At 43.2% G+C, this 14,975-nt stretch overlaps 1 protein-coding gene across 6 annotated transcripts in view; it reads left to right on the top strand.

Moving 5' to 3' along the window:
* The window catches only part of PTPRZ1 (protein tyrosine phosphatase receptor type Z1), a 207,364-nt gene that overhangs the window by 123,665 nt on the left and 68,724 nt on the right, over positions 1-14,975 (top strand). For all 6 annotated transcript variants that reach the window (XM_045288711.1, XM_045288710.1, XM_045288709.1 and 3 more), the window contains exons 7-9: positions 1,005-1,162; positions 1,306-1,456; positions 14,698-14,882. In XM_045288711.1, the coding sequence (XP_045144646.1) occupies positions 1,005-1,162; positions 1,306-1,456; positions 14,698-14,882 (494 nt within the window). The remainder of the gene's footprint in view (positions 1-1,004; positions 1,163-1,305; positions 1,457-14,697; positions 14,883-14,975) is intronic.

Genomic DNA, 14,975 nt, shown 5'->3' with positions numbered 1-14,975 from the left:
AAATACAATGAATTTTTTTTTACACTGTATACATTTGTATACAGTAAGTAGGCTAAATGCCCCTGTGTGAATTCTGGGTCCTCCCCCCTAACTTTTACATGCATGATCATGTTATCTGCAAATAGAAATGGTATTATTTCTATCCTGTTTTACACCTTTCCTTTCTTTTTCTTGCCTTATTGCATTGGCCAGTTCCTCTAGGTCAGTGTCAAACAAAAGTCATATTAGGAAGGCATACTTGTCTCATTCTTGATGTCTAGGGAAATTGTTTAAAGAAGTCATTCACAAATTTGATATTTCTTAATACCCTTTTTTCCCTCCTGTTAATGCCCCTTTTCCCCTTCTGTTAATGCCCTTTTTTCCTTCCTGTTAATACCCTTTTTTCCCTCCTGTTAAAACCCTTTTTCCCTCCTGTTAATACCCTTTTTTCCCTCCTGCTAATACCCTTTTTTCCCTCCTGCTAATACCCATTTTTTCCCTCCTGCTAATACCCTTTTTTCCCCCCTGTTAATACCCTTTTGAAGATAATTGCTATTAGATAAGGGGGTTCCCTTCTATTATTAGTTTGCTGAGTGGCCTTATTTTTGATTTGGGATTTGTTTTCATGAACTTGTACAGAGCCATATCAAAGTCATTCACTCTTCTATCAAGGTACTCCTACAACTTCTAATTACCTTTTTAAATGTAAAATAATTGCTCAGATTATTTCTGGTATAAATATAAGACGTATGAGGCTATATTAGTGATATGAGGGTGCTTTTAAACATTTGTGGGAAAATACCATTATCTTTCCATATGATTTCTTCCATGAATTTATTGAACCATCAACACACACACACACACACACACACACACACACCAAGATGTACAAAATATATCTAAAATATATTTACATTTTTGGCTCTCATTCAATACATAAGGAATCACATAACTGTGTCTGAGAAACTGAATAGCCAAGTTCCAAGATTGGGATTCCAGCTGAGCTGTGTGTTATTACTTTGCAGGGAAACAGGCTGCATTAGATCCACTCATCCTGCTGAACCTCTTGCCAAACTCCACCGACAAGTATTACACTTACAATGGCTCGCTGACATCTCCTCCCTGCACGGACACTGTTGACTGGATTATTTTTAAAGATACAGTCAGCATCTCTGAAAGCCAGGTAATCTAAGAAATTCAAACCCTTGCCAAAATATGAAGCACCTTCAAGTAGAATTCTGTTCTCATCTTCAGAAATATCTATTTTAGAATACTCACCGGTGCCTTTGCCGCAGATAATGTTACATGGTTTGGTCTTCCCTGCAGTTGGCAGTTTTCTGTGAAGTTCTTACAATGCAGCAGTCAGGGTACGTCATGCTGATGGACTACTTACAGAACAATTTCCGAGAACAACAGTACAAATTCTCCAGGCAGGTGTTTTCCTCCTATACTGGGAAGGAAGAGATTCATGAAGCAGGTATGTATGGAATGCATAGTTTCTACAGCTCTCTGAGTGTTGCAGAAGGTAATTGTGTTACAGTGGGAAGTGTACTGGGCTTTGATTTTTAAAACATTTTGAGGATTACCTTTGCGGCATTAGATAGGCTATTTCGCTTCTCTGAAACTCAGTCACCACATCTTTAAAATAACAACGAAAAAAACAGGTCCTTCACTGAAAAGAGTTTGAACTATTGAGATAGATGATATGTCAATTGTATGTCATTAAAACGGCTTTTTAAAAAGAAACGAATAAAAGACCCAAGACCCAGGAGAAAAGGGAAAAAGAAGGAAGGAACAAAAGAAAGAGAACCCAAAAAACAAAACCATGGTGTGGCCCAGGCACACCTTAGGCCTCAAAGTGACGTCCTTGCTTTTCAGCACTTTCTCTTCTCTGTGACAGATTTGCACAATCCAATACCTCGTTTTCTTTATCAACTGCTGCATCCATAGGTATTGACTGTGGATCCAAGTAAATTGAAATCTTTGACAACTTCCAAAACAAATGTCCTTCAAGTATTGTATGATGCCATCATTATTAAATAACGAGAACAGACAAGTGTGTGGGACACAACGTTGATGAGTAGCTCCCAGGGGAAAGTATTTAGGAAGCAGGGTTCCTTGTGATGGGAATGATCAGTGGGCAATGATGGTAGATGGTGTTACACAACATGATTAATGCAACTGACATCCCTAAATCGTACATCTGGGAAAAAAGTAAAAATTAGCAAAAGATGTATTCTATATATTTTTACAATAAAAAACTCTTTCCTTTCCCATGTGAATAACCCCATTTTTCAGATAAGAAAAACATGATTTTTTAAAGTACATAAAAACAGGTGGCCAAGACACATACACTCCTCTAAGTCCACTTTCAAATCTACTTTATGGAAGTTATCTGCGCTCAGAACTATAAATAAAAAGATGTTCATAGCTTGGGGGTCAGGCGGGGGACTGTCACTTCAGATTGGAGAATCCAAGACCAAACTTCTGCCTTCAAGTTGATCCCCACTCCCGGCGACCCCCATAGGACAGGCTCGAACTGCCCCTCTGGGCTTCCAAGACTGTAACTCCTGTCTGGAGTAGAAAGCCCCGTCGTTCTCCCTCAGAGCTGCTGGTGGTTTTGAACTGCCAACTGCAGCCTAACGTGTACCGACTAAGCCACTAGGGTAAACACCTACATGGGAGAACCCCATTGGAGGTGAGTCTCGATGCAGGAGTTGGGCTTTACAGTGCTCATCTTGGTATGGGCAACTCTCGAGCTCTTAGTAGACAAAACCAAACTCACTGCCACTGGGTCGCTTTTGACTTCCAGTGAGCCTCTTCTTCAGGGTGGAACTGCCCCCGTGAGTTTCTGAAACAGTCTTCATGGGAGTAGACAGCTTCAGCTTTCTCCCTAGGAGGGGCTGGTCATTTCAAACTGCCGATCTTGAAGTTAGCAGCCCAACACATGATGATTATACCACCAGAGCTTCTAGTATAAGGTGACCAGATTTAAAGCAGGACACCATTGACCGGGGGTGGGGGTGGGGTGTTCTTAATTTAAAATTTGGTTTATATGGACCAAATAAACCATTCCCTAGCTTGTCATGAATTCTGTCCAAAAATCAGGACTTTTTTAGAACGCCAAAAATCGGGTCTGTCCCGCCAAAAGCGGGACGTCTGGCTACCTTATCCTCGTAGGTACTGAAAACAAATGTACTAACTTCCAAAACAAACAAACAAAAAAGTTTTGAGCCATTTTCCCTTTCCTTCTTTGGGGGAAAAGCAGTTTATCTTTGTCAGGTCTAAGTAGTGGAAGCAGCACGGTGGAAAGTCTCTGGAAGGCCCTGTCATTTGAAGCTACCATGACAGTTGGACCTCTTCAAAACTGTCCAGAGGACACAGTCAGAAATTTCTGCTGACTTCTCCTTTTCAGTCCATATTGAGGCTATGCTGGTTTAGGAATGGAATCAGTGAAGTGGCCCTTGCTTTGAGGACTTAAAACATTTCTGAGTAGATGGTCTTCTTTGATCTCAGCACTGCAGTGAATTTTTGGCCATGTATAATATGTAATTTAATCATCATCTGCTTTTGAAGCTCAGGCATTAAAAGAGCATGCTGTTATTGTTTCAATGTGATATTTGAGTGAGCTGTTTATCCTCTCGTGAGCAACAAAAAAAGAGAGACTGCAAGAGAGACAGCAGTGATGAATAGCCGCTTTTCATGTGACAATAAATTGTCCCCAAGTGAGAAAAGTTAATTATATTCCTACCAGCAAGGCTACATACTATAGCATACTGGCTGATAAATAACAGGAGTGCAAGAAGGAAGAAAATCCTTTAAAACGGATTGGCTAGTGATTGATTGTACAACACTTAATATGACCGAACTATTGAATTGTATGATGTCTGGATTATGTTCTAATAAAATGGTTAAAAAAATAGACCATCAATTGGTACAAAAACATAGGATCTAACCATCTCCTTTTCTAAAATACAATAGACCAAATCAAATATTAATTTTGTCATTCCTTTTATCAATGATATTTTATGGAACTCCTTCCATGGCTCTCGTTGCTTCTAGAGTAAGATGCACCGTGCTATTCTTTGCATGGCACGCCCTATGACGAGACCGTACTTGCCTCACAAGCTCCTGTCCTGCTAGTACTCTGCTCTCCCACGAGGTCCTCTGCGGATAGGAGGCCGCGTTCACCCAGGTTGTACTGGGGCACGCTCTTCCCTCTTCATGGTGTGCCCTTGCATTTTGTCTTCACTTGGTTGCATCCTTTTCATTCTGAAAGACTCCAGCAGGGCATTGCTTCCACTGGGAGGGTATTTCTAACTCTGTTTTTTCCCCAAGCAAATGTGGCTCTGGCCTGGGCACAGGGCTGTATATTCCAGGAGATAACATGGCCGTCGACTCTAGGTCAATGAGGTCCAGTCTAGAGTTGAGTGATTTGCTGTGCACATACACCGGACCTGTGTGCCCATTTTTCCTTCTAGGGACCAGAGTTGGGTAATTGTCCATATACTAATCTCCCAAGGGGACTCTGAGCTCCACGAAGGGAGGAACTAAGTTTCATGATTCCCTCTGTTGTTGTGTCCAAATAAATTCTCCATTTACTAAAGAAATGCAAACTCAGTGACCGAAAGAATCCAATTCTGCATTCTAAGAACAACAGGGCAGTTTATACCCAATGGGTACCTCCTGCAGGTGTGTAAACCCATAAGTAGCTCTAATTTCAGAGAGAACGATGTTTCACAGCTGTGAGAGGAAGCCTCAAAGTAATATTAATAACACAGCTGCACTGGCTGCCATGTATTGGTGACTGTCCTCTACCAGGTATTGAACTGAACTGCACATCACTTGGTCTAAATCTTACATCATGGTCATGAAATCAGACTTATTTCCCTTATTTTACAGACTAGGAAGCAGATTAAGTGTCTTGCCCAAGTTCGCACAACTAGAACGTTTGGAGTCAGTATTTGAACCCCATTTCCCCGATTTCAGAGTCTTCCAAATTTCTCTTCAGGTTGCTTTATATTCACAGCTTTCTATCTCTCACTGACCTTGAGTCAGTTCTGACTTATAGTGACTCTAGTGAGTTTCCAAGACTGTACATGCTTATAAGAGTGGAAAGCTCCCTCTTTCCACTAGTGGCTGGTGACTTCAAACTGCTGACCTTGCTGATTGCAGCCCGACTCATCACCGCTGCCCCACCAGAGCTCTGGCTAATGCATGGTGGCTGTGTAATGTGAACCAGACACTGCTAGGCCTCAGGGATGTGGTGGTAAATGGGAGCAGCCACAGGGGAGCAAATAACAATGAGAAAGTATGATAAATAGCACCAGGTCTGTTGTTGTTAGTCAGTGCCATTGAGTTGGCAACCTTGTGCACAGCACAACTAAACCCTAGCAACCCTGTGCCATCCTCACAACTGTTACTGTGCTTCGGCCCATTGTTGCAGCCACGGTACCACTTCACTCTGAGTTTCTCACTCTTGTTGGCTGACCCTCTACCAAGTGTCATGTCATTGTTCAGCATGGAAACATGTCCAGAGTACCGGAGGTGAAGTCTAGCTGTCCTCCCTTCGAAGGAGCATTCTAGTGGTCTCTCTGGCAAGGCCAATTGGTTTGTTCTTCTGGGAGCCCATGATGCAGGAAGTGTTCCGTATTCGTCAGCAGCACAATAAATAACTCAAACGCATCAATGCCTCGTTGCTCTTCCTTGTTCGTTGTTCAGCTTCCGGGTGCTGTGACAGGTTTTATGGCAGCTTGGGTGGTTCAGGATTCTCCCGTGATGTGATCTAACGTAGTGTGGCCAACTCCATGATGGGATCTCCGGCGAAGCAGCCAAGCAGTTAAAACAAGGCACAGTCTTGATACATTTGAGGGAGGTTTCACTTACGGTGTGGCCCTACTGAGTATAGACTAACCGTGTGCAGAAACTAACTCACTTCTGCCTTATCTGAATCCTGCATCTGGTTCCTAGACCTCTTGTTACATCACCTGCCGACCCCAGGAGCCATCAATGGACTGGCAACCTTGAATTCCTTTGGCCGATCTCAGATTCATTCAACTCTGCAGCCACCAGCTTGTGGTCTTCCCCCTCATCTTGATTCAGTTAGTGGCGCAATCCGACTGCCCTCCCACAGCTCCTCCTAAGATGTATATTGCAGCCCAATTTCTGCCTCTATCCCTTTAAAATAAAAACTGATGATCTAGAGATATGACACTTGAAATAAATGGAATTTAGACTTGGGGTATTTGGTGTATCCTAAGGTGACATGCTGGCTGTTTAGGTTCCATGATAAATCATAGGCGAAAGATAGGGATTTTCTTGAGTGGAGCAAGTGAGATTCCATTTAATCCCCTTGGACGACATGTGTACATTGTTACAGAACTTCATATCCTAGATGCAAGACTCTCTTGATTGTCAGAATACTCATACTTTGCTTATTATCTCTTATGGCTCTATCAAGTCTGTAACTTGATTCCTCAACAGTTAAGATGGCAGCACTAACTAGAATGAATAACTCTTTTCAATCAAAGCGACTTCTAAATGCAAATTTAAAGAAAGAAAGAAAGAAAGAAAGAAAGACAACACACAAATATGGTCTATAATTTTAAAAGGCAGATGGTCACAGGCTATTTGCCTTATACTGAGGCAGGCTCACTTGGCAGCTTTCTCAAGAAGTCCACTCAGACAGACCACCCGTTTCTGTAATGTTTGTACTGTGACTAAAGATGTCCCAGGTGGTGGGGAGAAGGGACCACACGACACCCTGCATCTCACCAAAACCCCTGTTGTGCAAGTTGAGAAAATAATTGCTCTAGGAGATGATACTCTTTTATTTCACCTTGGGATAAACAGGTCCGTGAAAGCCAATGCTAGCCTCTATGGAAGTTTCCTACCTTTAAAGTCATTGACTTTTATTCTGAAATTACGTAAACACCATCTCTTCTGCCCTGAGAGCTCTGGCCCTGCGGATTTTCATCTTCCTCTTTGCTGAATCTGCCGCGCAGACTCCCAGCGGCTGCCTTCATTCAGTCCCAGTCTCTCCATCCTCCCTGAGGCGAAACAATTTAACTCGGCCCTAACACCTTCAAACTTGCTGATGCACATCCATCAGGATGACTTCTGCAAACAGAATCACCAGTGGCCATCACTCGGTCTCCTGGTGATTCTTTGTGTGTCAGAATAGAACTGTGCTCCCTGGGTTTCTGTGGCTGATTTGCCAGAAATTGTTCACCAGGTCTTTCATCCAAGGTACCTCTGGGAGGGGCATGCTGACTGCCAAGACATACCCTGCTGTCAAAGAGGGGAAAGTTATAAAGAACAACTCCTTTCTCCTCCAGTTACGTAGAATTGTTGCCCATTTATTATTTTACATTTTGAATCTTTGATTTAGAAATTGCAGTGAAAAGTGTATCTGAAAACACAGGTTGCATTTATTGGACAGATTTCGTTCATGCAGTCCAGCATTTAGACAATGTCATTTCGGACTTAATGTGAGTCACTGACAATGAATAGTCATATGCCACTACTTCTGTGGTCTTTCCCATCCCCTAGAATCGAGAACAATATTTCTTCTAGACCATAGGCTCCCAAACTTACTTGACTGACTGGCCCCTTTTCAGTAAAGAAAACTACTCAGTACCCTCCCTGGCAATGAAAACCCTTTGTACTCCAGCCCATAATCCAGGATAAGGTGTAGGTACCTGCTTTTGTAGACCCCTCTGGATCGTTCCAGTGTCACCCCTTCCAGGGTGGGGGCAGTATCGCCCATGGTAGGAAACAATGTTCTACACCTTCGTGGTCCCTTACTTGCGTTCAGGGCCTTCTTGCTTCCTTGCCTTCTGTCAAAGGAACTGAGATACAGACCTCAGTTCCACTATAGATCTGGCTGCTTAACCTCGCTCTCTTACTTACAGCCAACGATAAAGTACAGGGAGGGAGGCAGAGCCCTCTGACTTCTTGATGCATAATGATGAACAGATGCATGAGTGAAAGAACGAGTGGAGGCTTACTTATGACTTAGCCGCCGGGGTAAAGGAAAACATATGTGTTTCTGGAATCGAGCGCAGAAGGAAGAATGGCTTTCAATTCCCAGACCAGTTGGAGCCGAGTTGTTCTGTCCTGAGCTTCCTTTAAATAATTAAAAATTGCAAGGGCTTCCGAAGAACACAATACAGTAGCATCAGCATACAATTCATTTCCAAATGAAAGGACATTGCCAGGAAAGAAAGAAATTTAATTTTTAAAAGCTAGTATCAGTATCTTGATGAAATTGCTAAAAAAAAGAAAAATTAGACTCCTCAAGAACTGAACAGGGGGGTGCGAGGGGAGTGGTGGGGCTAATCCACTCCATCTTAGCTTTGTTAATCCTCTGTAAAAACTCATTTTGAACATTTAGGATGTAAAGATTAGTGTATGACTAATTTCACAAATTCTTGTTGTACAACTATCCACATTTACTAAAACCATAATAAAGGTGGTTCTTTGTGACAGGCAATGAGAAAGGGAAATGTTAGAGTCTTTTTCTTTTCTTTTAGAATACTTGAATTCTTGCTTTTTCCTGCATGAGTATTGGCATTCAGCCAGCGTTTCTGGATCATTTGCCTTGAGCGCGTGCCCATGACACAGTAGTCCCTCCCCTAACACGTGTGAATCACAATGCTGAGCTGCATGTATGCCATCTGTGCATTGCGACAAGTGCCATTTATCGCCCTTTTGTTTTTGTCCCATATCTTATTGATAGTTTTATGTATGATGTATGGTGTTGGAGTAGATAAGTTACTGCCATAATCATTCCCATGCCAACCCCAAGAAACAAAAACATAAAAGCCAGATTCACGTAGGCATGGATCATAAACAACAATAATAACAAACATTTCCATATTAGACATATTAGAAGCAATGAGATGGAGTTGCCCTAACAAGTCCATTGAGTCTATGATGGACTCTCAGTGACCCCATGCAGCAGACTACAGCCGCCCACAGGAGTTCCTAGGGTCTGCTCTTCGTGGGAGCAACAGCCAGTTCTTTCTCCTGTGGAGGAGCACTGGTGGTGTTGGGAGTTAGGAATTGGACTGCAAACCCTAGCGTGAGCAGTTCAAAACCACCAGCCTTTCCTTGGGAGAAAGATGAGGCTTTCTACTCCAGGAAAGACTTATAACCGCAGAAACCCACAGGGGCAGTTGTACTCTGTCCGATAGAGTCGCTGCTGGCCTTGCGTTGGTTATTCTTTTGTTTGTAGTTTAATTTTCCTGTGGAGCAAGCATCTCAGTGTGTCTCAGCTCTCTGTTGTCTGTGGCGTACCGTACTTAATCATTGTGCCACCAGCCTGTTAGAACAAGCACCAATCAAGTAAAAAGTAGTTGAAGGACCACTTTGTCCCATCATATTCAGGTTCCAGATGGACCCATACTGCCCTGTAGCTCACCAGCCAAGGCTCTCTCACTGTGCAGGGCCCGGAAGAAGTTTGCTCTTCAACATTTATTAGACTTTGGGTGTCAAATACCAGAAGACACCTATTAAACCACTGCAATTGTGGAGTTAATCCCAATTCACTGAAGCTCTATAGCACAGAGTGGGCCTGACTGAGGGTCTGCAAGGCTGTTGTCCTCACAGAAACCCACTGCTACATCTTTCTACCACAGAGTACCGAGTAGGTTTAAATCACCTGCCTTTGGGTTAACAGCTGGTTCACCAGCTTGGATCCTGGATAACGGATGTGTGGGTAAAGTCATTAAGTTACTCAACTTCCCCATCCAAGCGTTAGTTGCCTCACTCCTAAAATAAGAAAGCTAACACTGGTTACCTTGATAGGTTGTTGAGAGGTTTCAGTGACCTAAAGATAATAGCATAATAGAGTTCCTTGAACAAATTGTGCTTTCAACTCATAGCTACTGAGTTGCCCCCTGCATATCAAGAGCTGAGCACTCTGCATGTTTTCCGGGTTCAATCCTTTGGAAATATGCTTGAGTACTATCATAAATGCATTCTAAGTCTCGTTTGCCAGCACCGAGACATTGGATGTGAATGTTGAGAAACAATAAAATATAAAATGTCATTTAAGGCGGAGCAGCTCGCAGGGAGTGTCCTTCCAGCATCATGTATCTGAGCTAGAAATTGTCTGCAGTTTCCTGGAGCATGTCATGCTGAATTAATTGTACATGAATGGACCTGCCTTCTTAAAGGGAATTAGTTGTAAATAGCATTTGTTAAAGGCATGCACATAAACACTTGACTCTAACTAGCTGAAGAAAAGTGAAATGAAGGTGATTTACTTCCCAGAAGGTTAGACTTTTCAAATTTGATGGTTGACAAAATTATACTGTGTCTCTTGAGAGGACTAGCTGAAGAAGGCAGAATTTGAAAGAACTCTTGGTTGTTTCTCTGCAGTGAATGCAGTCATTCAGAAGTGCCTGTTACTGGTCTCCTCTGGTTATTGTATCTTAACAGTTAGGACAGGGCTTGGGTTCGGTTTATTAAGGTTTGCTCCTGGGGAGGGGAAATTGCAACTTCAATATCCATTGTTTTCCGGGACGGTTGATCATCATTGTTTTCTCATCTTTTTATTTATGTTTTCTCTTATTCTTTTTGTTGTAAGTGACAGAGTCACTCCTGACACAGAGCAGCACGTAGGTCAGGACAGACAAGGTCCCGGGAGACAGTGACTCTGGGTAGTCATTCCTTCCATCTTTGGGTCCTTCCTGCTGGATCTCCAGTTTGCCCATGGAATCAATCCTTCAACATGGCAACTCCTGACTTGGATTTGTTTCTCCTATTATTCCAGCCTGACCACTGCGGAGTGTGTTCTTTGCTTTGGGTTCTCTTAACGCCACGACTTAAGAGGTTTCATTATAATAGTGCCCTTTGTCTTCTCAGACTGGCCTTTGAAATCTTCTGTTCACTCTGTTTACGTCATCACGTCTTCCCGTTGCTGTAGGTATTTCGTGTCTACGTTTCAGAGCCTCTTCAGACATCCATGTTGGTCTTTCCTTCCTTTCCTGTCTTTTGTTTTTCATCGTTTTATTGAGGGCTCCTACAAATCTTATCACAATCCCTTGTGTCAAGCACATTCGTACATTTGTTGCCATCATCGTTTTCACAATATTTTCCTACTACTCGAGTCCCTGTTATCAGCTCATTTTCCCCCACCCTCTCCCTCCCTCCCTCATGAACCCTTGATAATTTATAAATTATTATTTTTCCAAGTCTCGCACTGTCCGATGTCTCCTTTTACCCCCTTATGTGCTGTCCATTGCCCTGGGGGGGCGGGGGGCACGTGTTGTTATAGGTCCACCTTCCCCTTCCCCTCCTGGGATGGCTACTCTCAATATTGGTCCCGAGGAGTTTATCTGTCCTTTATTCCCTGTGTTTCCAGCCCTAATCTGTACCCATGTCCATGCTCTGGTCTTTGTGATGGCCTTTTGCTTTCTCCGTGTCTGGTTTCCTTGATGATTTCACACAGTTCACTGGTCTTTGGTGATTACGGTTCAGTCCAACAACAATAATGGAAGTGTCATTGTTCTCCCTTGTAGGCATACAAACAAAATCTTATCACCGACTGCCTTGTACTTAACAATAGCTCTTAAAATATCCTTTCCACAATGAATGCCAGACCTTTCCTCTTCAATTTGTCATTTCCAGCACAGGAGACCCTACGATTGCCCTCTTCAAAATGATCATGTTGAAGGGTCATACCAGCCCATTTCAGTTCACGAGCGCCTAGGTCCTGAATCATTATGCTTCCGTTTCATGTTTGATAGCTTCCAGGGCTCCTAAATGCACCTTCCTGCACCCCGCGTTCTATGAGTCAACAGACGCTTGCAGCTCTTTCTTCTCCTCTTGTTCCAGGTCACAGCAGCGAAGGAAGGTCCTGAAGGCCTCACTGCCTCCCCCTCTTCAAGGTTGACCCTTCTCTGAGTAGGCACCTGTTCTGAGTGGTAATCGGAGGGCCTTTCCACCCGAAGGGCTCTTCTTTGGGCACTCCGTGCCGTAATGGTCCTTTGCTCCCCGTAAGGCTTTCCCTAGAATTCTAGGACCAGACCGAGTCTGGCTTAATGGGAAACCACAGCAGTATTTCCAGAATGAGGGACTCTGCTGGTGTTTGAAATCCAGTGGCCTAACCTTTCGGCAGCGACGTGCAAGCGCCTCAATAGGTCACAGTGGCAAATGGACCGTGCCCCTTTCTCATCATCCTCACCAAGGTTTCTGCTTCCACATTTTTCCTGAGGTTTATAAACTTCAAAGAACGGTGCGGCAGATTTATCAGCGTGCCTTCTTGACAGACTTTTCTCCTGAGGTGTGTGACCTTCCGAGTTCATGGGAAATAACTGTAAAGCCTGGTTGTCTCAGGTAGTTGTGACATGTCCTCTGCCACTAGTCAGGATCACGGTTACCTCCGTTTGCTTTTCACCCCCGTCTCACAGATACAGCTACACTGGGCTTCCTCCCTCAGGACAGGCCAGCGTTCTTTCAAAGCAGCGACTTAGAGCACAGGTGGAAAGGGACTTTTCTCCTGCTCTGACGTCTGCTCCACGTTTTCTGACTAGAAGAGAGGCTGATAGAGTTGTCGTCGTCTCCTCTTTCATCTCCCTCCTGTTCCATTGGTCTCACCTCTACTTCCTTTACTTTTTTCTTCGTGGCATTGACCTTTGGTCCTTGTAACACACGGTGTGTTCATTCCGGCGTGTTCAGTGGGTGGAAGTTATGGAGATAAACCGTGGGGCTTCAGCGGAACATTTGCTGCACAGTCACAACGTCAACACTTGTCAGCGGGAAGCGGAACCTCGCTTGTGCACAGAAATGCAGCCCATAGAATCCAGGCAGCTGCAGCGGGGTCTCTGAGCATTGTTCAGCTACTGGTGTTGCTTTTTTCCCAAGAGATATTCTTGTTTCCTGTGCCTGCACAAAACTTCAAATGCATTTTAAGGTCATTTGTCTTGGGGAAGGGAAATAGTTCCTTTTAAATTGAGAGAGACAGATCTGAAGGACAAAAAAATCTACCAAATATATTACTTAGTTTCTATCTTTAAAAGTGAGGTTGGCACTCAGTAGATGCAAGAAGGCCATCCTGTTTCTCCAATAGCTCCCTTATGAAATGATTTGATCGTCTCCTGCCATCTAGTGGAAATTCCTGCAAGTATCGCCAGATAGAGTAGCAAGGTAGCATCTAGAATACTTGTCTTATTCCAAATTTGTTTTTATGCAAATAAAAAAATTACCTCCTCATTCCCCCTAAGGAACACTCAGCCCCGACTGCACTGTAAACACCAGCCCAAAAAGGCACAACGGTTTTTACAGTGAAGAGTCTTAACCCTCTAACTCATATACAGTCACATGAATACTTACATAAAGTATCCTTTCTTCCCTCCCTCCCTCCTTTCCTTCCTTCCTTCCTTCCTTCCTTCCTTCCTTCCTTCCTTCCTCTCTTCTTTTTCTTCTGAAACATTAGATACTCTTACCGCCATGGCATACAAATGCTAAAAGGTATGTTGCTAAATCCTGTACTGAAATTTAAGTGTCAATTTGTAAGACAGATGGTGAGTGTTAGGTGCCCTTCCTTGTTCATAATATGAACTATCTTGGCTAATAAAGAGGCAGCAGTGATGACTGGCCACCCATATTCGACGTTCTCATGCCCGGAAGTGTCCTGGCTTACCAAGCCATCATTGGCTCCTCTGCTTTCCAAATCTACCTGGCTTATGAAGACATTGTCTTATTACTTTGCTTCATTAACCTAATATCTTAAAATGGAATGATTGTTCTCTTCCCGATTCATCCAAATACCTGCCGCCTTCTCAATGTCTGTTAGAAATATCAGGAGAAGTTTTCAAAGTAGAACTTCCTTTTGAGCACAATTATCAGCAGGAGATTGAATTCCCTTGAAGAAATCCGTGAACAACTTTTCCAAACTTTAAGTTTTTCAAAGTAGACAATCAAATCTAATCTCCCTAAATTACTTGCCTAATCCATCTGTGCCCCTCAAAGTGGAATTTTTACTAATAATCCTTTAAAAAATAATACTAAAATGATTGCTTTCATCATTCTCCAATGGTTTCTCTAATTTGGAATTGTAAATGACTTTGCAGCTTCTCTGATGATAAAATTTCCGATAACAGGCTTTTAAAAAATAATGAAATTCTTTGCATCCTAAACGAGATACGTTTGCTAGCTCTAAAAGCGAGAGAAATGAGTGCCACCCAAGCAAGAGAAGCAATGAGAACTGGATGCACTCTTTTGTTCTTTCAGTTTTTCTAAATGATTCTTCTGCCAGATATGCTGAAGACCTCTAAGCAATATAAAAGAGAATTGCAATGGTCCTCATGTTTACAATCTAATAAAGAAGACAAGACTCATTCCGGGGAGGGAAACAGTAAGAGAGCATAAAATCAATGCAATTAGCAGTGATAAACAGCACATTGGCAACGGCACCGAGCCCTTCAGGAGCGATGTGAGCTGGCACAGGGCCGGGGTAGCATTTGATCAAAGCCAGGATTGAGAGAGAGGTGGGTCTTGGGCAGATGAGAAGGAAGACACATTTCAGATAGAAGAAAGGGTGGCATCACAAGTCCCAAAGAGGGGGTCTGTAGCCTTTTTTATCTTCTACTGAAATAAAATACAGCAACATGTTTCATAGAAGGTATTGAGTTCATTCAAATCCTGAAGGCTGACATTGGTATCAACAACTCTGCTCCCCATCCCCACCCTCTACCCCCACCTCTGAAGTTTGCAGTTCAGAACCCGAGAATGTTCAGGCGGACCCCGAGAATTACACCAGCCTTCTTGTGACCTGGGAGAGACCTCGAGTCGTCTACGATACCATGATTGAGAAGTTTGCCGTCCTGTACCAGCAGCTGGAGGGAGAGGACCAAACCAAGCATGAATTTTTGACTGATGGCTATCAAGACCTGGTAACTAGCTAGTCACTTGTTTCGTGCCTCAATAACACAATGTGGCAGGGCAATGCCCAAGGCGCGATGTCAATAAACAATGATGTAGGTTTG

The sequence above is a fragment of the Echinops telfairi genome, unplaced genomic scaffold (assembly GCF_000313985.2).
Source record: "Echinops telfairi isolate 266 unplaced genomic scaffold, ASM31398v2 ScPeMD7_23;HRSCAF=83, whole genome shotgun sequence".
Classification (NCBI taxonomy): domain Eukaryota; kingdom Metazoa; phylum Chordata; class Mammalia; order Afrosoricida; family Tenrecidae; genus Echinops; species Echinops telfairi.
Note: the sequence above shows the minus strand (reverse complement) of the source record. Positions and strands in the feature narration are given on the sequence as shown.